This window comes from Colias croceus, chromosome 10, assembly GCF_905220415.1.
Source record: "Colias croceus chromosome 10, ilColCroc2.1".
NCBI classification, from domain to species: Eukaryota; Metazoa; Arthropoda; class Insecta; order Lepidoptera; family Pieridae; genus Colias; species Colias croceus.
The window spans coordinates 6,964,125-6,988,739 of NC_059546.1; the positions used below are offsets into that span (position 1 = coordinate 6,964,125).

Here is a 24,615-nt window from a genome sequence, read left to right on the forward strand (position 1 = left end):
GACTTGAAGTACATTTTAGATATTGGAAGATTTACACGCTAGTAATTCAAAATGGAAACTGGGATTTAATAAACAATTTATTCGAACCAGGGTTGCCAGTTTTCTTATATATAAGTAATATCATTTTTAAGTATATATTTTGAAAGCTAGAGATGTAGTTTTGGATGATAAGGTTTTGATAACTCTCAATTTAGGTAAAATATATAAAACTAGTGGACCGCCCCGGCTTCGCCCGTGGTACATATTTCGCAATAAAAGGTAGCCTATGTCCTTTCTCGGGTATCAAAATATCTTCATACCAAATTTCATGCAAATTGGTTCAACAAAACATAAAAATGACTATCTATAGAAGCCTTCTCCACCGCTATACCGCATACATATCGTAAGAATTGTACCGAATACAAGAAAATCTACATGCATCGTACAGCTAATCCACACGATCCCTAAACAAAAACAGCTTTAGAAAATTCTTTATCGAAACAAGATAATGTGCAGTATCGGAAAAATCCGCATAAACCGCAAAACATTCAAAAATGATTTATACCAGCTCCGATCTGTTAGGAAGGCTTCGCGGGTGCAAAAACAGATTATCCAAATCCCAGTTATAGCCAACAATTGGTCCACGACAAGCTTCTGTAAATATTGGAGGTGACAGTTCCGAAATTTCAATTTCCTTAAGCCTTTATACATTGGATACATATTCATTAAAGGTTTTCATTGAGGATTCAAATCACGTCACATAAATATGATGTGTATTGAAAACAGATTGAATAGAAATTCAATTAAAAGCAAAATTGGATATGGATATTGCCGGTTTTTATTTTCTTCATACATGTCCAAATATAAAATCCGATATAAAATCAGTTATAAGTTCGATATAAAATCCGAGTATAAAACATCCACTTCAAGCAATTTTCATGCAGGTTATACATTATGTATCGAAATGTTATCTCATTTTCTTTTATACTTTCAGAAATATTACATACACCAAATAATAATATTAGTATTAGTAACAATGGTAAAAAAATAAAAGCATCATACAATATTATTCAAGAAAGAACAAACAGAAGGAAACAATTGGTTTTATACATCTATGTAACGGTCGCATCTGAAAGCGTCCACGTCATAAAAGTATCGACTTCTAAATAAAAAACGTCCCTTGAAATCTGCAGGGACAGGAAAATATAACGCTTTTTTGTTCATTCTATTATTTTATATTGTCTCCATTTGTATGTAACGTTCGTATTGTTTTCATTACGGTAAGTAATGTTAAAACGATCATTATTCAAATGAGATACTATAACGGGAACGTTCATGAAATATTAATGAATAATTAAAATGTTGAATATATCCTGAGCGTTAGAGTATTTCGATTTAATTTGATCGTTTCTATATTGAGTATAACAATCACATAATAATTATGGATTTCATTTCATGTCTTAAAACTGAATTTCAAATACTAAAATTATTTGAGCTTTAAACTAGAGAAATAGGTAGTAGAGATGGATACAAATCCATACTAATATTATAAATGCGAAAGTAACTCTGTCTGTCTGTTACTCAATCACGCCTTAACTACTGAAACAATTTGCATGAAATTTAGTATAGAGATGTTTTGATACCCGAGAAAGGACATATGCCACTTTTTACCCCGGGACATAGGATATGTTTTATCCTAATATAGAGATCATAATTTACTCAATTAAAAGTAAACAAAATATTTCAAATTATTTGAATGTAACTTCTAAATTGATGATGAGATGAAAACATTTATTTTCATTAACATGATACAAAAATACATTCACTTGATTTATCATTACAAAAACATTTTTTATCTATATCAAGTTTTTATTTTTTCTAACACTGATAGCAAACATGTTATAGAGCCAAGTGTGTAAAACTTTAGATTGAAGTCGGTTACTTTAACCTATTCTACTATATACTGTAACTTATTCTTATCAGCAATATTATATTCAATTTTGTTATAAAAGCTAAACTTATCCGTATTATGAACATAAATCCATCATTTTATTACCTCTATTAGACGCTACGTAGGTGCGGTTAATGTAATGAGACTGGCCTGACTTTTTATACCGTTTTAAAAGTGTTGCTACATATAAACAACCCTTGATCGGTGGTTTTCGTGGATACGAACATAGCCGAACAAATTTATTTCAATGCTTGCAAATTCAGTCGCGTAGCTTCAGTCGTCGCGTAGCCAGCGTAGCGGTGACGTCGTAGCGCTCTCCACTCGAATACGTAGCACGGTTGAAATGGACTTATTCTTTAATGTTTAATTAAAAACTTTGTTGTTGTGCAAGGACACTATTTTTATTTGAAACGTGGATGCCATTTTCTTGCAGGTAAGATGTTTGTTATTTTTTAGAATGTAATAACACAGTTATGATTTATATTTCATGAACGTTACCTGCAGTCATTAATTTTTTGCGGGGATGTCATTAATAATGTCTTCAGTTTTAATTTATTTTTATAACATACTTGATAATTTATTACTTGATTATTTTTTATGAATAACCTCTAAAATCGCATCTTGTACACAACAGAGATGCTGGATGCATTTCAGAAAATATCTTTAGAATAAAAATTCGACGTTTTGAATAAAATAAAACGGTCGCTCGGTAAACGTATAAAACAGTTTCGTCCATTGCTTTTTATTTCCATCCTGAATTTTACTCTCTGCTTTCCTTTCGGATTTATTCTTTTACACCAAGCTCAGTTTATTGCTAAGTTATTTTAGATTGTTTGATTTTCTTTGCCTTCTGAAAATATTTTTTGTCTGTTACTTATTATAGACATAGATATAAGTAATATCTAGGTATAGGTAATATTCGAAAAATATCTTGTATATCATAATATAATAGCGTTCATATGTATAAGTTATTCTTGATTTTCATTTATTTTATATAGTTTTTCATATGAATAACTTAATCCGAATCCATACCTTGAATATTATTGAAATCTGTTTATTTTAATGATGTGAATGTATACTTTTATTATTTATGAAGTAAAAAGGTAACGAATTCAATTTACCTTTGCTGTATTTATTAAAAACTTTTCAAAATAAATACGAGCTATATATACTTTCGAGCTACGTGTTGTTTAACAACACACAATTTTATATCCATTCATGAATTAAAAACAATTTTCATAATACATTCACTGGCTATTTGTATTCAAAAAGCATAAAATGATACGTTTTCAGGTTCTTTTATTTTATAATATTGATGTACACATGAAATGGATTAATAATAAAATACTTTTATTCATATTTCTTTATTTATACTTACTGTGAAGGTACAATTAGGCATATGTAATTAAATATCTTTTGAAACATCATTACAATTCTCTCAGTCACTTTACACATAATCTCACATTATTCATACGTATTGAAGTCAACCGTATGTTGAAATGGGCATTCATTGGAAGGTTCTATAATATTTCAAAGGCGCAGTAAGCCACATGAATGCATAAGCTGTGTAATTACTCTGAGAGCGCTATTGTCTTAACAGGACGTCCCAGCTAGAGCTTGAGTTAATTATAGAGGCTTGTGAATCTGACGACAGCCGCAGTGTCTCCTGAGGTCTGCATTAATGAATTTCCGAATATTTAAAACAATGTAAGATCATTGTACTGTATAATAGACTATGATATAGACGCTATTCGACGCGTAAGTACATTTTAAGCTTTGACTTTTGACACGTGACCTATAAGGTAATATTATGATAAAGGGGAAAGACTTTCTGTTTATATAAGCTTCGAAAGAACATGAACGATTCTAACTTTCATCAACATACATTATTTAACCCGGGGGCCAGCATTACAGTTAAAAGATAAATGACTATTTAACACAGTTTTCCAAATTGCCCATACAATTAATCCAGATTGACGTCAAACTCTAAGTAAACTTTGCTGTAGCTTTTATTGGGAAAATTTAACTTGCTAATTTTCGGTAACTCATATCAATTCGAAATCAAAAGTTTTGCGGGTTCGTGCAAATAGATTCTAAACGAATGTGGTGTAAGTTAACAATAATATTGGTATATTGATTACAAAATTTAGGAAGCAATTTTTGAAATTCACTTTGATGAATAATTCCTGGTTTAAATGGTTGTGGTTTATGGAGGATTGAAATAATTTGATCATAATAAGTTTTATCAATCACAAGCTAGATTTGACGATTAACATTTTAATTCCTTACTATACTTTCTAAATATCTTAGTGACTATTTGAGTGACTATTTAATAAAAACAAACACATTTCTACATTTTGAGTTGTGCTTAAAATACATCGAAATAACTTTATCCCAAAAAAAATTACCTACCCAGTCTACTCAATGGATTTTCATTATTCTTTTGTATCTTGAATAACTCCGGGAACACTTGTAGGTAGTTGAAGAATATAAATTACATGCGTAATATGTACTATAACGTAATAGTCACATGATGAATGTACCATAATGTGACAGTTAAATCACTCAGTTATTAGATATTATAAATATTATTAGAAGAGAGATTTACAAAATTACACTCTATGACCACGATACTATGAGTATAATAATAGTATTTAATTGAGTATTTTGTAGATATATCATCGCTTCGGTAATTATATCTCATAGTTGTTTTATTGAAGTTTCGTTTCAAAACGTAGTTTTAAAAACATGAAAATTTTACGAGTTGCATGAATATCGATTTCAGAATGACTTGCAGTATATTGTTTGATACCTACAATGAAGATGTTTTTTTTACATTTTTTACAGTAGCTATTTTATGAATAGGCAATATCAACCGAAACGCTTTAAGCGGTTTTTTGTATGCGGTGTGCGCTCGGACAAGCTTTTGAATTGCTCTTGATTTGATGGACGTTTTGTTTCTATGTACAATAAAGATTTTTACATTGAAACGTTTCCTTTTTCAATGTAATGAATGAACACTCCACGCTTTTGCAAAAAAAAAAACACGCCAACAATTTCCATGCAGTTTTTTCGTTTATTCTCGAGTAATTATTTTTTTATTTTAGTTGAGCATCGTTATAATGTTTTTTGAATTGTTATAACGTTAACAAATTGGGGTTAATTATTATTGTTAATTATTTAAGAGTACTCTCGTGTATTTAAATTTTATAGACAATAATTAGTTATATTTCTGTTGTAAATTATTAATTAATGTTTTCAGTAATTGATGATTTGAATACTTTTGTGATGAAAATTGCACTTAATGTTTTGCTACATTTTATTAACTTGAATTAATTTAAAATAATATTATCCGATGAATTTGATTACAATATTGCAGACTTTTTTAAGTTTATATAGTACGAATACAGTTGTATTCCTTCCTATTCCTTCCATATGCTTATAGTTCCCTTGGCACATGTAAATCACTAATATTAAACTATAACGTAGAATGAAAACAATATAAAATAAGTAGCTGGACACTAACTTGGAAAGGACATAAAAAATTCCTATCTTTTTTTCCGATTATTTTTTCACGGAATAGTGATAAACCCTCGGTCTGCAAAGCGATGTTTTTTATCTCCACGGACAAAGAAACAAAGAACGGTTGGTTGAACATTCCTGTCCTTACCGCTAGATCAATGAAGCAAGCTAAAGAAAAGAGAGAAAAGGTCGATGTTTAAAATATTCCGCAGTGTATTGAGAGTAAAATAGTTTATTTATTAAGTATATTATATTTAAAATAGACGAGTTCTATGAGTGATTGAACAAACAATAATATTTAAAAATAACGTTTCTTTCTTTAAATCTCTCGTACTGATTCAGTTAATTATAGATTTAATAATATCTCGGTTTATGTTATGTTAATTTATTTCACATTAAAAAAAAAAATTACTTCCTTAAATATAAGCATAGCAAGCAGCATAGTTTCTCAGAATAAAATAAGTTACTACGCTAATAAAAATCTTCAGTTGATGGTATAACAATTAATGTATAATAAAACACTTACAAGCACAAACGCAATAAGCATCAGAAATCGCTCTCATAGCCCCGTGTATACAGAATACTAATATAAGAAATAAATGAGGCTACGGAAGCAATAAATAGCGCATCAAAATATTTCCAATACGACCGATGAGCGATCTACATTCCGCCGTAAGGGCGGCCATACTCGGACCGCTTCAAGCATTTGACACCGACGGCTTGAAGACGCGACCGTGCCGTGAACTATAGACATTCATTCACTGCCGTACACGGACTAATCGAGCCGTCGCAACCGCTTCAAGCCGTCTACTGCGCGGTTTGTAGCGACAGCTCGAGCAGTCAACTACCGACCGCCACGCTCGAGCAGTCCGTGTACGTCGCTCAGACGTTAACTGCTCGAGCCGCCCGTATACGGCCGCCCTAACACCGTCTAATGTTAACCAATCGGAACTCAGCATTATATCGATTCGGTCATTTTATTTGCATAACAAAAACGTTCATAACACTGAAGGCATTAATTCAACGGAACATGACGACAGCGGTTCTATTTTATAGCGGTGTGGATTCGGTTAATAATGTGAGATTATCATCTTAGGTGTTCATTTTATGTTATTTATAGATGTGGATATAGGAATGTAACTATGTGTAGGGCGCAGTATTGGAATGATTATTATACTTGCGTGATAAATTTTATGTGTGTACTTTGAGAAATTGCTATACCTAATGTGAGGATTTTGATAATATGTTTTACAAAATGATTTTTGCATAGCGTTGATTTTATAAATTAAAATGTAATGGTATGATATATGACTAATTTAATGTATATGGATACTTATTTAGTATTTGTTATACATAATTAAAATATGAATGAATGAATGAAAAATTCTTTATTGCACACAAAAATACAAGATAACAAAAAAGAATCATACAAGTTATAATATGTACAGAGGGCGGTCTTATCGCTGTAAGCGATTTCTGCCAGACAATCCGAAAACCCAAAAGGATTACATATTTTATGGTGGTGGTGCTATACATTTTGGATACATAGTATGCTTTAAAATTGAATAAAATTAATAATAAATAAAAAAAATATATTATTATTCTTCATACTAGCTAATATGGATATGCTAGATTTAATAAAATGATAAAACGATGTAAAATTTGATACGAAAGTGGTTTCTGAATAAAGATACTCAACAACACGTGCCATTAAAATCCATACTAATATTATAAATGCGAAAGTAACTCTGTCTGTCTGTCTGTTACTCAATCACGCCTAAACTACTGAACCAATTTGCATGAAATTTGGTATGGAGATATTTTGATACCCGAGAAAGGACATAAGCTACCTTTTATTGCAAAATATGTACCACGGGCGAAGCCGGGGCGGACCTCTAGTATATTATAAAATAACTTTTGTAGTTCGTATAATTGAAATGTAGTCAAAATCTATACGGCATTTTAAATATTTTACGTTCAAAAAATAGTTATTTTGTATCAAAACACCGCGAATAAATCGTCTAGATAAATACGGCAACAAAAAGCAAGCAACATTTCGCGTTATTTATTTGGTTATTTAGGGCATAAAAGCGTACGTGCGATCCGAACGTTTATAAAGGCTTTATTTTTTCATGGAAAATAATGGATTTTGAAATTAAATAAAATGACTCAACAACGCTTAGTACGATGAAAGTCATGTTATTATTATAATAATATAGAAAATTATGATAAAGGTACATTTTTTGCACTCACGCAACGTCTTTTGGGATTTGGGAAGCTTGTAATGTAATTGTTTATGAATAATATTTAATAATTAATTAGCGCTAATTCGTAACCTTTTACGGATGTCTACTTATATTTTTAGAAAAACATTAAATCTCTTTTTTAATATAGAGAAATCGTTCGATAACGAATAATATCGAAATTTAAACTTATTTTTAAATGATAATCACCCTAAATTACTCTATGTATTTCGTATGAAAGTATAACAACACATTGAATATTATACTTGTAGAATAATTGATAATAACCCATAAGAACGTAACCCTTACGTAAGCGTGATGAGAGTCCAATAGTACTACGTGCGTGCCACCCTCGCCCATGACGAGACGGATTAACTTCCCCTTTCCCCACAGTATTATTTAATACAGAAAAAGCGAGGAAATTCCAACTTTGTCATGCAACTTTGTCAACTACTTGGATGGTGTTTTTATTTTGCGGTAATATTGTTACATTGGCACACGCGATTTGCTGTTCGTATTTTGTGAATGAAGTTTGTTTATTGGAATTTTCAAGAATTCGTTGAAACAATTAGTAATTATAAATATAATATCTATTCAGTTAAGGCTATAAAGTCAATAAAAGTAAAGTCAACTTTAAGAGTAAAATTATCGAGTTAAAGATGTACTATTTCTATTTCATATTCATAAATTTAATGTCTTTATAGAGTTTAAACTTTTTAACAGATACTAGACGTCATTTATTGTTGAATAAAATAAAAGTTTTGAGTAAAGACAAGTTTTAAGTCCAGTTTATCGACTGTGGAGAGCTTTTGCAAATATTAACCTAGAACCACATACCTCAAGCAAAATTAAATCGTAAAACAGGGTCATAAAGCTCGAAATTCATTACTAGTGTTTCAAGCCAGTCTGCATGTAGGTAGAGACTACAGAGACACATTAAGTGGGTATGAAATACGTGCGTCTGACGTAAGCCTTAGAGCTTTACTCCTACTGCACCTGCTGACGATATAACCCTTGGGCATACTTGGTATAGACGTCTAACTATCATTGCCCCTCTAACTAATGTACATTTCAATGTGTAGAAATGACGATAAACATGAACACTCCATATACCGTTTATGGATGTTATGTATGCTATGGATGGTATGTTCACGTGTGTTTTAGTACTTTTCTGTCACAATTAAGTGATAACATAAAGTAATAACAATAAAAAAAGAATATATACAAAAAAATAACGAAAATGATAACATATTACATTACATTACATTTAACATACTTATAAAACCATAAATAAACTTGAAAATTCAAAAAAATCACAAACACCCACCATAAAATTAATGAACAGCCGAGTATCCCATGGCACTTTTTGCTGACACGCTTAGAAATAAATTGTGGGCAGTGTGAATTGACAAGTAAGTTTAATAAAAAAGCTGCCTGTAATGCGGTGGTAATTTATCTCAAATGCCAACCGCACGTGCTCACCCTATACGTATTATATCTACTCTGTCCGCACCTAATATGTTATAGCCATTGTCTGACCACAAATGAGTGGAATATTTATGACATTAAAGCTTTGGTTATACGAATTTTGGCTTTTTTACCCGCTCGTTTAAATGTCATTTCGGTGTTAATGTTGCGGAAAATAGCTTTTCAGTATTTTGATTTATTGTTCGGTTTATATAATGACGTTGGTGTAAGTTATACAGTTCTTTAGCTTGATTTTACACAAGATGTTTAACACGTATGCTTAACAAGGCTACATTTGGCTCATACCTAATAAGGAAGGCTTAAAAATCCACAATGTTATATTATGTACTAAAATAATTATTTTATTTAATAATATTTAACAAGTAAAAATCTCATGGTAAACCAATTCATTTATTATTTATAGACACTATTTAACTCTACATACATTTTCAAATTAGTCATTTATTATAAATTGATAGCGAAACCGAAACTCTTAAATGAGAGCTTAAAACTTTACACAAAGAGCTCGGGATCGTAGCCGAAACATGAAATACGACTTTTGCAATAATTAAATTTTCAATGTATTTTGTTCCAAGTTATACAGATTTTAAAGGGGACTTAACAAAACGAACAACAACTAATTATAAGTGACGTCTCAATCCGACACTCGTTTGCCAATGTCTGTAGGTATAGGCGGTCGGAAAGGATAAATCGAATTAATAATTGAATACAATACCTAGTTACAATTCAATTATGTATTTCGTGAACTTAACCGGTGTAAACTCATGTTACAGCATTCCAAATTATTAAGCATTCATCATCATTTTATTATTTACGATTCATGGTCTGAGATCGTTGCATACTGAATTGTACATGCCGTTTAAAATACAATGAATTAATATACTTCATTAAATTTTCCCACTTACAATTAGAATTGTATGTGATAATATTTTTGAATAATTGATTTGTTCGATCATTAAGACTTAAATGTGTCTGTATTATATATATTAGGTTTAAACAACTCTATAAAAATATGTTATATTTTAAATTTTTGGGCACAAAACTCTTGAATTGCGACGTACCCTATTTCAGAACGAACTATGTATATTAAAATTTTAAGAACACGATAAAACCACAACCGAATCTCGATAAAAATTTATCCTTTATTTCAATTACAGCGATAAAGTTTTTTGTTAAAATATTTTGTTTTTGAAATAAATCATGTCACTCGTAGCATGAAAATCAGTTTGAAATAAAATAAACGCAGTGTACGTCCACTGCGTTTATTTTATTTCAAACTATATTATAAGTAAAAAGAGCAACGTCATTTGCAAAAAACAATGTATTTTTCTCGTTTCGTACGTAATTACTGTGAACCTTGCTGTGAACAACCGATTCAACTTTCATTTGTTATGTTTCCAAATGAATGGAAACAAACTGCGAACTCGTATAATTCAACAAGTTTTTCTTGCATAAAAGTTAAACAGATAGAAATATACCTTCGTATGCTATTTACAAGTTGTACAACTGCGGCAATTTTTAAGAAATGTGTTGAGCTTAGTGTCGAGCTTTTTGTTACTGAAATTGATGCTTTGAGCGCTATCATATTTTCAATAAATACTCCTTTCTATGAATGGTAACTAAAAACCGAATCTGACGTAATTTCTGCTAAAAATGGCTTGAGGTTCATTAAGTTTCGAATATTTATTAATTAATATGAACATTAACAATAATTCATCACTATTATCCCAACCAGTTATATTTTAAAAAGGTTAATAGAATTAGTAACTCGCTATAAAACAAGCAAGTAGGTACTGTGTGAATGCACATAAAATGTATATGGTACGACCCTTCTAAGGGTACGACAGAATCGAATGTAATGAGAAATAAAACGTATGTCAATAGTATGAAATCCTCTCCTTGTCAGTTAGCTTTGTACGTATTTTCAATCTGAAGAAGAATTCAAATAAAAATGTTGAAGAATTATTATTATATAAAAGTTCTCTTGTTCCCAGCTTAAAGTCGATTTCATTTGTACTCGGATATAAACTAAGAAATATATTTTTGTTTCAGGTAGAACGAAGATGAAAATAAAAACAAGACATGAGACGCGTCAGTCACGTTCGGTAGTCGATTTCAGAATTCACACCTCGGCAGTATTCAAGTGAAACCACGGACACATGTAAAATAGTCAGCGATGGCTTGTAAATTGATACACGTGCTAACCCTAGCGTTGGCAATACACGTAATTGGTGCAACAAGACTGATGTGCCCAAGTCACCCTAACTGCGTTTGCGGCGGCACGTTCGCTGTTGAACTCAATTGCAACATCGACGGTGAGTGCACTTAAATGCTCACGTTTCCAAATGCTCCTATTGTTTCAGTCAAAGTTGCATGAACATGAATAGATACTATCTCCACACGATCTCCAGTTACAAAGTCAATGTACCCTTCTTTGTTGCAGGTAACGTCGTAAAGATAAACCTGCTACCGAACACGTACATAAATATAAAGTGTGAAAATGTTACAACGTTAGATTATAGTAAGCTACCAAAATGTGCCAATGAAATGAATAATTTTAAATCCGTCAGTTTCAAAGACTGTCCACTACCCACGTCGTCATTTAAAGATGTTTTGGAACAGCTCGGAGTATCTAAAACTATGTCATTGATATTTCAAAATGCGAAGAACCTCTCCGGGTATTTCGACAGGAAACATTTCTCCGGGCTTCGGGATCTGACAAAGCTATTACTATCCGTGAGTGGGATCACTCACCTCCCGGATAATCTGTTTACGGATGTGAATAATTTAACATGGCTCAACATACGATGTAACAGCATCAACATTTCCGAGCAGCTATTCAAACCACTTGAAAGATTGGAAACTTTAGAAATAAGTCACAACCAAATGACTAATGTGTCCTCAAATATATTTTCCCACTTGGCATTTTTAAGAAAACTGTCACTATGGCAAAGTAACGTTACTTGGTTCTCTAAAGACTTCTTCTCCGGCGTAAACGTGCTTGAAGAATTAGATCTTAGTTCTAATGGACTTAACGAACTTCCTACGCTTATTTTTAAACCACTGAGCAAGTTGAAAAAACTCACGTTGTTCTCCAACAAGTTTTCGTCTCTGCCACAAAATCTATTCTCGACAAACAATAACTTGGAGACGGTAATAATTCTCAACAATGATGTTAAAATGAAAGAACTTCCTCGAAGTTTGTTTGGCAATTTGCAAAATTTGAAGCAAATTTATATACAACGTTGTGGTATTGAAATTGTACCCTACGACGTTTTTGGCAATTCATCACAAATAACAAACATATCCTTAGCATACAATGACATCGGGGCATTACGGGAATCGACATTTAACGATCAAATAAATTTGCTTGAACTCGATTTAAGTCACAATAACTTGAAAAACTTAGAGCCGAAGCTATTTTCCTCATTGGTGAGATTGGAAAAATTGGACTTAGCCTATAATTCTATTGAAGAAATTTCCGGGTAAGTTAATCGTAATTCTTTGTTGAAATTTCTCTATTTTTACTCCAATTTCCTCAATGTTTCTTTGTATTTCAGATCGACATTTTCTTCATTGTTAAGCCTTATTTACTTAAGTATGGAACATAATAAATTGAAGACAATAACGTCTTATTTATTCAGTAACAATAGGCAAAGAATGACAATATCCTTTGCGTACAATGAACTAGACTTCGAGACTAAGGAATTACGTAATAATTCTTGGACTGTAAATAAAGTATCTCCATTTTTACATACGTATAGTTTGAAGCTCCTCAATTTGAGTCACAATAAGTTTGAAGTCACTTACGATGATTGGTGGATCAACGGACACGAAAATTTGGATATCAGTTTTAATTCCATCCAAAGTCTATGGGTATGTATTTATAAACTTACTTTTAATACATTGCCTATTGTTAGTAAAGAATAAACTACTTTATGTTCTCTATTTCAGAATCACGCGCCGTATAGTTATAAAACTGTTGTAAAAAAGCCGATGAAACAACTGTGGATAGGACACAACCCTCTTCATTGTTATTGTAAAAATTTTAAATTTCTGGACTTTCTCAAAGAACATTTTAAAGCACAGGTTTGTATTCACTTTATCATGTGTAGAAAAATATAATGTGTTGAATGAAAACATTAAAGTTGCATTTATTTCAGGTAAAGGACGAAAGTTCCATGCATTGTTCAATTTGGAAAAAGGAGGCTTGCAACATGCGCTTCACTATATTTGTGTGTTTTATTTCTGTATCTGCATCACTATCTACAATTCTCATGCTATTCTATCTAAAATACAGAAAGCAGTTACATTCCATGATAAAAAACAAACTTTTCAATATATCGCATTCAAGTAACAACAAAGAAAAAGAACGAAGCGTTATTATTAAATACTCAGAAAAGGATGAAGAATTTGTATTTAAAGAGATTTTGCCGGGTTTGCGTGTCCATAAAAATCTTAGGGTTCACACGAAACCCATAGCTAGCGACTGCAATAAAGAAAATTTTATCAAGCAGCTAAAAAATAGTTCAAAAGAAGGAGAGACAACACTCGTTATTTTTTCACCCAACTACTTAATGTCAGCTTATAGTCACGTAAATATAAAGAAAATACGGGGCGAAATGTTGAAAGCGAAAAAGACGGTTTATGTATTTACCGACATGGGTACGGAAAATTCGATTTACGCCTTCTTAAAGGAGCAAAGGGATAGACGAACTACAATACTTTGGAACAACCCGAACTTTTGGAACATTCTATTGCCAGTGCTGTCGAAGGAGAAATACAAAATGACGTTTCGAGGTAAGGACGGGGTGAAGCAACGCGAACCAATTGACGCACCTCAGGCGACCGCTACTAAAAATTCCGCAAGTGTATCAGACCGACCCGCAGATCCCTTAGATACCTTTTTGCACTATCAAGTTTAGTTACTCTCATTTACTTTAGTGAGGTAAAGACTGACTTCTTCACCATCTTTATATTCACTTTCTGTAGTTTGAAATCACTAATTATTTTGTTATAACCTAGGTGTATGTAATGTTTTCGAGATATTAGTGTAAATTTTTATAAAAAACTAGTTTATACAATCGGTTAAGGTAACTTAGGGTGTAAATTATTGCTAATTATTTAATGTGTACTCATTATTGTGTGGGTAAACCTACAACTATTTACCGAACTTCAAAGAAGTTTTGATGCGTAATCGAAATGTAATCATTTGTTTTTATGTCAATGTAAATATTATATATTAAATATGCATTTAGGAACGATTAAACCATTTAAGTTTCAAGGAAACTGTATGTTGTTAATTCTAAGCTGCAGCTTAAATAAAACGTATACTTTAACATTACGTCGTTTTATTTTACCCATAACACAGGAATAGTTTAAATTGCTTATGCAATATGTATTTATTTATAATAAATAATATTATAAATGCGAAAGTAACTCTGTCTGTCTGTCTGTCTGTTACTCAATCACGCCTAAACTACTGAACCAATTTGCATGAAATTTGGTATGGAAATATTTTGATACCCGAGAAAGGACATAGGCTACCTTTTATTGCGAAATATGTACCACGGGCGAAGCCGGGGCGGACCACTAGTTTATAATAAATACTAATTTATCAAATCAAGAACTGTCATCTGAAATCTTACTATTTAACCTTATATCCATTTACTTTTGTTTATTATAAAACATCTATTCCAATACTCAATAAATGAATCTTATAATTAAATCAAAATTTCATACACAATAAAAAAGTTCCACCTAATGTTCATGAAGAAAACTTGCACGAATATTTAGTTGTTTATGATGTGTTTTTTTTTAGCAAACGCCGCATGTAGCACGAATCCCTGGACGATAACTAGTGTTGGTATTTATACAATAGAAATAGATCAAAGTGTGTAATAGTGAGGTGCCATTTAGAAACATAGAAAATAAGACTTTTGCATTATGTTTATTAAGTACCTATCGATTTATCCTCTATATTAGCAGCTGTTCATTTTATGTTTATGATCGAAATATTGTTTAATAGGTATAGGTATATTTTTCAGTCTCTAACAACATATCTCAAGACTTATATTTAAAAATAAACAAAACACGATTATGTGATACTTACAGTTTCATTGGCTAATCTTGTAATAGCTCTACTCTACTACAATCCCCAGGGACCGTTTATTCGAGATATTAGATATCGATATAAATGGATATTATAAATTTAATAACAAATTAACTTCCGAGTTCAGCAAGTTACAGTGATCCTATATACACATTCTAGATCTAGATCTTTACATAAAAATGAATTCTAAACATTTCATCTCAGTCTCAAAATTATGTAAACACAATGTATACTTAATACCTTATACAATTCTAAAAAAAACAATATAAAATTCCATTGGGGAAATGCAGATATTCTGACAAAAGGGAAATAAGGAAAATAGCAAGTATGTAAATAACATCAGAGAAGTTATAAACACAACGTTAGATAACTATTTACAAGGGTCTCTATCAAAAATCAGGGAATGCGGGGTCAAGTTTTACTATTCGGGTTAAACATGTCAAAATTGTGGTATTGATTCATTTATCCAAATGATAAAAGCTAATACTCATGATAAAGAGACATCTTAAGATAAGGACACAAAATTATTATTGTGATTTATTAATTAAATCATTCAAAAATGATTGTAGGAATGTAAGCATATACCTCAATGGACAGGATAGGATTTATAACAGATACAGACATGTGCTTAATATAGGTAAATTCTTTTATATAAATCTGTATCGATGCTTGCCTGAATGTTAGTCTATTTATTTTGGGCGAATAACTCAACTCAGCTTCGTAAAATCAATACAAATTACAGTCAATGTCATATAAAAACACTAGTTACAATTACACGCAATGAGAGGGGATTCTTAAAACATAGGCTCTATTTCTAACATGAACAATATATTGGCGTAGCGCTAATCTATGTAAAATATAGTAAGCAACAATCCGGTCCTTGACCCGGCTTTACCCGCATGGTCAAAGGAAATTCCCGTGGGAATGAGATGTGTCACCACGGTAAAAGTGATGACTGTAAGAATTTCAATTCCCTGCTGCGACCATTATATACCTGATATAAATATCGTAGAAAAACTTGATAGATCCATAATCAGCTTGATATACTTTCAAATGTATATTTTTAAATTAAAAGTTTTGTTCAGATTCACTTAATAAAGACTGAAATTTTCAGTCTATTTAATAATCTACGTAAACCGTAAAATAAAAAATGTCTTAGATAATGTTAACTGGGGAAAAATGTAACTGATTGAAATACAACCTGAGTATTGATTACATTTGATTTGAAAATAATAATATCAAAATTATTGTAATGAAATGTAGAGTCAAATCTTTAAAATATGTGCAAGAACCAACACACATCATATTATCATTATAAATAAAGTATTAGCAATAAGCGTACGCCACATATCCTCCCCAAACCAAAATATGAAGACACATAACTGAAAAACAGCAATTCATAAAAATTTCGGGGAAGCACGCCATATTTTTAAACGTTCACATTGGGAGTGTTGGTTGCATTATTTATATTCCACTCGGCGTCCTCCCGGCCACAACGCAATGCAACCATAAATTAATTAGTTCCCAGCATACTTTTAATATTATGATCAACACTGCTATGATTAAAATAATTGCCGTATCGCGTATAAAAATAATTATTAATATTGAAACTCAAGTATGGGCCATCATTATGGACATTCAATTCGTAATCCAAATGTAATTTTGATCAGTGGAAATCATTGGATATTATCACGAGAATTCTGTTTCGGTATAAATATGGGACGATTAACGAACTATATTGTTTTCACTGATAGGGAAATGAATTGATTCGCTTCATATCACAGATCACAGAAACTAAAGGCTTCATATGTTCCATTTATTATAGCGATAGAACGTTACTTTTAACTATAGTAAGCAATCACTCCATTGTTGTACACGAAAGAAGTTCGTAAGGTTAAATTCAAGATGAAAATTTAGTTTTGACTGAATTACAGTAGATAGTTTATTGCAGATTATAGTAAAAAAAAGACATAAAACTATCCCATATTGCGAATTGTATTGTTTCAACTTTACTCAAATATGTGTATATGTGACTCAAATACAGATAGTAAAGATTTGTTATGAATGAATTAGATATAAGCTTTGACTAAATAAAATTATCATCGCAAATGAGCAAACATTATCAAATAATATGCAATAGTAATACTATGTAAATTACAAATTTCCAAATTCCCCATTGCAATATCAATTTATAATATGAAATCTTTACACACAAACACTTGGACAGCAGATGTATATCTATTTATAATTTCTGTGATTTGTAGAATATTTAAATAGAGTCAACGGTGATGTCAAAAGATAAATGGGCAAAAATAACCTGTCCTAAACTTTTTTTTTCAAACTCAAACTCAAACATTTATTTATTCAATTAGACTTCTTCGAGAAGCACTTTTGAAACGTCAATACATATTTTTAACATTTACCACCGATTCGGAAAGCAGTATCTATGGAGAAGAATCGGCAAGAAACTCCATAGTTGCTCTTTTAAATCATTTCAGTATTACAATTTAATTTTACAAAATATGTAAGTAACTGTACGTATATATCATAATATGCCAAAGAACTGTCCTGTGGTTTTTACGCGACAACCCTCCATGGGTTTTTATCTTCCATATATTCCTTAATGCTGTAATAGGCTCTCTGAACTAATACGTTTTTTACATAATTTTTAAATTTAGCACTACTAAACTCTTTAATACTATGAGGAATTCTGTTGTAAAAAAGTATACCTTGGCCCATAAATGAATTTTTAACTTTAGCTAACCGGTAAAATGGCATTTCAATTTTATTTCGGTTCCTTGTGCCATAACGGTGTCTATCTCCTACTCTTGTGTGTAAGTCTGCGTTTTTGTGTACATATAAAATATTATTAAATATATACTGTGATGGTACTGTGAGGATACCAGTATTCTTAAAGAGATCTCTTAGTGTGGTAATCAGTTGGATTTAGGGCTACCAATAAAAATATTTGATATAATATGAGGAATATACATTTGAATTTTGGGGAAAGAGGATACGGTTAATTTTATTATATAACGTATCACTTTCGTAATTTTAGGAAGATATATCTATGCTAATATTATAAAGCTGAAGAGTTTGTTCGTTTGTTTGAACGCGCTAATCTCTGGAACTACTGGTCCGATTTGAAAAATTCTTTCGGTGTTAGATAGCCCATTCATCGAGGAACGCTATAAGATATATATATCATCACGGTAAGACCAACAGTAGCGGAGCCACGCGGGAGAAACCGTGGAGCGCTGCTAGTTCACAAATAAAATGACTTTAACTTAAGAAATAGTCCTGTAAACTCATGTATGTTATTCTGCTTCAGAACATTAGCATATTTTGCCTAAATAAATAGTCCGATACTATGTTAAAATATACAACAGAGGCAACCCTACGTTCTTCATGTAATATGCATGACATTGGCCAGTCAATATAAGTTACGGGACTATTTTGAAATGGCTCGGATAGAGAGTGCACTGAAGATCATTATTATATTCGCTAATAATGACAGTCTATAGGACAAAACTAATATTTGTTTCGAATCTTGCGGTGATTGCTTAGGTAACATTAAATAGGATAACTGTAAATAGTGAACCAGAAGCAACAATTTCATTTTTATTTGCAAGTAATTTGTATATTATTCAGGTAGGATACTATAATTTTGAATTAATCTGAGGTATTGTCTATTTAGATAATTTAATTAATGCTATTTTTTTCCTCGAATAAAATATATTTTGGAGAAATAAAATTATTAAATAAACAATAAATTTTCCTTACTTCTCATTCTATTTAATATAGGACATATTATAATTTTGGACAGTGTTGTTATAAATTATAATAACTATACAACACAGAATGCTATAAATTTTTAAGATAAATAATTATCAGAGAAGAACACGAAATTGCTTCGGTAGCTTAACTATCGTTAATATTGACAGTACCGTAACTCAGGTTAAATTGGACTTGGCTGAAGTCTTACCAGAAATTGTTAACCTAGTTTAATTTAAAACATTAACACAATCATATAAATCTCACAAATGCTTGGAGCAGAACCGATAATTGCTGTGTTTATGTATGTTTACAAACAATACAGCAAAAGCAAAAAAAGACAATTCTAGAGAATATTTTTTGTTTGAAGGTTAATAATATTATTTCCTTACTCAAATCTTATAATAGATCCTAAAAATAAAAATGAAATAAGAAAAATAATTAACAACATGTTTTATCATCAAATTATTACGATACATTTTTTATCAAAATTTCAAAAACAAAAAATTTGTCGAGTTGACCCCGACGTGATTTGAACACGCAACCTTCTGATCTGGAGTCAGACGCGCTACCGTTGCGCCACGGAGTCGTTGTGTGTTTTACCAAAATTTGCTATCCTAATATTGTACTATAAACTAAATACATAATTATACAATAGAAGCACTTATAAGTAACTAGCGGTCCGTCCCGGCTTCGCCCGTGGTACATATTTCTTAATAATAAGTAGCCTATGTTCTTTCTCAGGGTCTAAAGATTGTCTGTGCCAAATTTCATCAAAATCGGTCCAGTAGTTTATGAGCCTATTCATTACAATCAAACAAACAAACAAACAAAGTTTTCCTCTTTAAAATATTAGTGTAGATTAAAAACACAAATAACGCATTTAATTAATTTAATTTCAATAAAATAAAAATAAGTATGGATATCTTACAAAAATGATTATCTCGTTGCTTTTTTAATAGATAAAAATATAATCCAAGCCGTAATCTTGTAGTTACTACAAGTTACACTCACATTCGCAGATAAATAAAATGTATCAACATAATATTATTAGCGTGGCTCCTTTTTTCTGAAATATGGTCCAAACTTCACAGGCGGTGCCCTGAGGGAGTCTGCGTCTGCTTGTTCGTATCAACTGTCAACTTACCCTGTTGCTATGCAAAATAAACTTTGTTATTTGAGATATAAAGTTTATAATTGAATAAGCTAATCTCCGAAAGGAGAATTATGTGAAAGCTTGGTTATAGATTGGCATGGGATGGTCGCCGGGCAACCGATGTAGGGGACGAGAAATTAGGGTGAAATGAACTGGTTCTTATGAGCTGTCAGGACTGATTGATAGGAGACTGGAGTAAGGGGAATTATAAGTGTTTTAATTATCATAATTATTAATAGGATCTAGGATCGTCCGTTGTTGCAATCACGTTTGATTTTTTAAAGAGCGATGCGACTCTATAATCAACAAAAATTGTATAGTGAAATGCAAAACAAATAACAATTTATATTAATCTTCTCGGTAATATGGAAAAGGAACTCTAGGATAAGACGAGGGACGGTCTGTTTGTTCATGAATGTATTTTGACATAGCCATGTGTGAATAATGAAACATTAAAAATTAAAGTTAAGAGTTAATTTTTATAATTAATTATAAACTATTAACATTATTTTAATGTAAGAGCTTCATATAAACATTCATATGCCATCATCTTTTTATATCGTTTAATAATAACTAATTCATATAGTTATCACTATCAAGCTATTCAACAACGCAATTTAAAATTCTCATAAACGAAATAGGTACACTACCTATTTATTTTGAGCTTTAATATTTTTCAGGTTTTATGATACGGAAAACTGAATAAAAGAACATCACATATTTCTATCGTGCGTTGTAACGTCGACTTTGAGTGATGGCTAAAATTGCATTGCAGCCGTACAACTATTTCGTTATTTCTTTTATTTTGAAATATTTTCAGTGCACGCAACAAACCTTTTTAAATATCAACAAATAAAAGAATATACTGAGGTATTTTTATTGTAGTTAAAATGATAAAAGGACCGTATAATGTATATATATTAAAAAAATAATAAAGTGCTTGAGGTTCATTGAATTAAATTTACAAATTATAAAAATACAGAAAGCAGAAATAGACATTAAATCAAATATACCTTAGTAAATCACGTACCTAGTAAGTTGGTACACAATAGAACATGTTTTCAGACTATAGAGAATTGCGTAATTAGTTGAATTTTAGGAATTTGCATTATATGTCCATTCTATGAAAATTATTATCTATTATAACAGTTTATTATTTCCAATAACAGTAATTACACACATGATAGGTACATTTACGACAAATCCATAAATCCTATTACAGGTACTATTTTATTCAATATCCCAGTGTGAATATTTCCCAAAACGTTCATATCAAAACAATTTCCCAACAGTTCGATTGCAGTTAACTTCAAATACACGCGATCTAAGCTTGGCACCGGTTTTGGATCGGCCAAATTGAAATTGTATCGATAAAATTCCTATAGGTACGAATCATACATTTTATATGCTATACGAATAATCAACCCGTGAAAAATTACAACGAATACTGAAGAGCCCGCCCTACGCGGTCAATTTTTTATCTATACGGTTACGCTTGAATAAATTGTCAGATATTTTTCAAGCTAAAATATTAGAGGTTTCAGTCATGATATGGCTTGGGACGGGATGATGTAAGTGTATCATAAACTCAATTTCGATCCAAGAATGTTACATAAGAGAAATAAGTAAGGTTTAGGCCGCATTGAAATTCGTAAGCATATTTGCGATGGTCGGTAATAGAATGCCGAAACTGGATAAAATTGATTACTTTTAGTTCTAGTTCGTCTGAGTCATAGATAAAAATTGTTATATAAGACTATAATTGATGGAAAGTTGCACATGTTTAATGTAGTTCGGCTATCTAAACAATTTGCGTAATTACATTTACACCATAGCTAAAAGTCTAAAAGCTTACTTGTTTTCTTGGTTGCTATCAATATTTATTTTGGTACAACGAAGAATTAAAGCCATAGTATCAATAACTGGAACAAGCGCTATTAAAAAAATAACATTACATAACATTAATGAAGCAGCTTTATTCAATCTAAATACAGTGTCAAATAACCACACAATGAGTGACGTGACTGCATAAAAAGTAAGCCGGCAATTTTTCCCAGTTAATTTTTCTGATGTATGATGAGTCGACGTAATAATGCTATAATTTGTCAACGTCTTATGTTTGCGGAGAAAAATTATTCAGTGAATCTGTCGGGTCGTGGGTAAATTAATTGAAATAAATTACCGAGTCGGCTGTAGAGTTTAATCTCCAGTGAATATTTGAGACCAGTCGCATTTGCTACTCGTCATTAATTCAAATTAATGAAAATATTTCGCATTATGAGAAATTGTCTTCACAGCCTGACATGAAACGTATTTATGCTGCTTTTCATGGGTGAGTTATTAACGTGTTTTAGTCCTAATTATGCTAAAGTAATAATAGAGTCACTAGTCAGATATTCGCATTGAGTTATCCTACTGGGATCAAGTTATTTTAACGCGCCTGAAATAGATATGCTGAGCAAACAGTTAGTGAACAAAATAAGCTTATTTTTGGTTATTTGAAATATACAGTGGCACATAATACATAGGCAAATGTGTTAAGACATGTTTGCTCTGCATTTTCTCCAGAGTTTTTATAAAATCTATACATATAATAAATCTGTAGAAGGGTCAATTCTGTACATTGAAAATATTGAAAAAATAAATAGCAGGGGGTGTTACTGGATCGATACCAAACCCAAATATGTGATTAAAAAATTTTTTGTCTGTCTGTCTGTCTGTCTGTCTGTCTGTATGTGAAGACATCACGTGAAAACTAACGGTTCGATTTCGATGAAACTTGGTATAATTATACCTTATAATCCTGGGCGTCAAATAGGATACTTTTTATCCTGGAAAAATACGTAGAAAAAAAATTAATCTTAATTTTTCAGTTGTATCCATAGATGTTGTTCTGTAGAACCGCGAAAACACGTTGCGTATTTATTATACCTAGCCGTATTTGGGTCCAATAGATATTTATAAGATGTCATTGTAAGAGTTACTCAAAATGGAGAAATAAACCATCCACGCGAAGACGGACATCCGCGCGAACGGAGTCGCGGGCGGAAGCTAGTACCAAATAATACTTTATATTTAAGTATATAAGTATAATAATATGTAGTTTTACTAACAGTAGAATAAATACTACTTACAATATATGGGCAATGCTGCCTGATATAAATAAATAAATAAAATAAAAATGATAACCATGTAATTGTCGGATGAAAAACAAACAGCGCTCCTACAAATGTGGAATTTTTAATTTTGGCGATAACAGTGATATTACAAATGCTTGTAATATTTACATCCCAAGCAATTTATTTGAAGAATCTGCTCCGCTAAGCCAACAAAATTGCAATGGAAAAAATCCTATGTAGGTATATTTTTTCAATTAATAAAAATATATTGTAACAATAGATAAACCTGTCTTATTTGATACTTTGTTGATAAATAAGTTGAAAGTTTCGAAATTCATAATTGAAAAAATCGTCACGTTATTTCTAGTCGTTATTATTAAAAAGTTATAACGTCCAATTTCGTAATCGAAAAAAAAGTTGTATTTCTATTGTCTCCAAATAATAAAAAAAAGAAATCAGTTGTACCCTATAAAGATTTCACCACCAAGCATATTTTCCGCAACCTACATTCAAAGTGCACGCGCGACGCCATCGCTCAAACAATTTCGGCCAGACCCTTTCAACTTCAATAGAATATTCAGAGGTTGGTCTGTGAAAATATGGCCCAATTGGCAATACGATCCAGAGATTTCCACTTTAATATTCTGCCGATGAAAAATATCCCCGCCATAAAGCCTTGTACGAGTTTTTAGAAGCACTTAAATATTGATGTTTATCAAAAATATGAAACATAAAAGGCCCATACACGGCCACCTATCGTAAATTTCAGATATTGGAACTATAGACGCGGCGGTGGTAGTGAAAATCGCGGTTACATTTTGTGTAATACGAAAATGTATTCAGACATAATGGTGATTAAAACTGCGGTTTATAGGCCGTTGTGGTGATATTAAAATATCATTTTATATTTACTGAAACAATAAAACATTTTCTAAAGTAATGTTCAACTTCGGGCCTTTGTTGTAAGATTGAAATCAAGACTGGAAATACTGTTCACTTACGTTCTCAAAAGCATGCCTCATTTGAATATATCTGAACCTAAATCTACACGTTCCTCTTTGTGAAGTTGACACAATCCAATTACATGAACGTTAAGACGGCTGAATTATTTACCATAAACGCAGTCTAGCTACAATAAAATACAGTCTTTTAGGCCGAAGAGAAAGAGCATTACGACGTAATTTATCACAGTTTCCACGCCATTTAGCGAGGAGACTGCAAAAACCGCGCACGTGATAAGCTCCGTGCGAACTGAATTGTCTGCAAATGTA

At 31.4% G+C, this 24,615-nt stretch overlaps 1 protein-coding gene and 1 non-coding gene across 3 annotated transcripts; one reads left to right on the forward strand and one right to left on the reverse strand.

Moving 5' to 3' along the window:
- The first annotated feature begins 2,219 nt into the window (after positions 1-2,219).
- On the forward strand, positions 2,220-14,524 carry LOC123695142 (protein toll-like). Of its 2 annotated transcripts, none has more exons than XM_045640882.1 (6): positions 2,220-2,363; positions 11,236-11,498; positions 11,627-12,668; positions 12,744-13,059; positions 13,138-13,272; positions 13,347-14,524. In XM_045640882.1, exons 2-6 carry the CDS (start codon positions 11,360-11,362, stop codon positions 14,106-14,108), a joined length of 2,394 nt encoding a protein of 797 aa, XP_045496838.1. In that variant the 5' UTR covers positions 2,220-2,363; positions 11,236-11,359; the 3' UTR covers positions 14,109-14,524. The 2 variants fall into 2 exon arrangements, with proteins under 2 accessions (XP_045496838.1, XP_045496839.1); XM_045640883.1 differs by having other exon boundaries at positions 11,240-11,498.
- Positions 14,525-19,586: 5,062 nt separating this feature from the next.
- Trnaw-cca lies at positions 19,587-19,658 on the reverse strand. The gene has a single exon. It is a non-coding gene; the product is annotated as a tRNA-Trp (tRNA).
- Positions 19,659-24,615: the final 4,957 nt, after the last annotated feature.

Coding starts and splice junctions, on each gene's coding strand:
- LOC123695142 (XM_045640882.1), top strand. CDS start 11,360: ATGGCTTGTAAATTGATACACGTGCTAACCCTAGCGTTGGCAATACAC. Junction 11,499..11,626: donor ACTCAATTGCAACATCGACG/GTGAGTGCACTT, acceptor TCTTTGTTGCAG/GTAACGTCGTAAAGATAAAC. Junction 13,273..13,346: donor AAGAACATTTTAAAGCACAG/GTTTGTATTCAC, acceptor CATTTATTTCAG/GTAAAGGACGAAAGTTCCAT.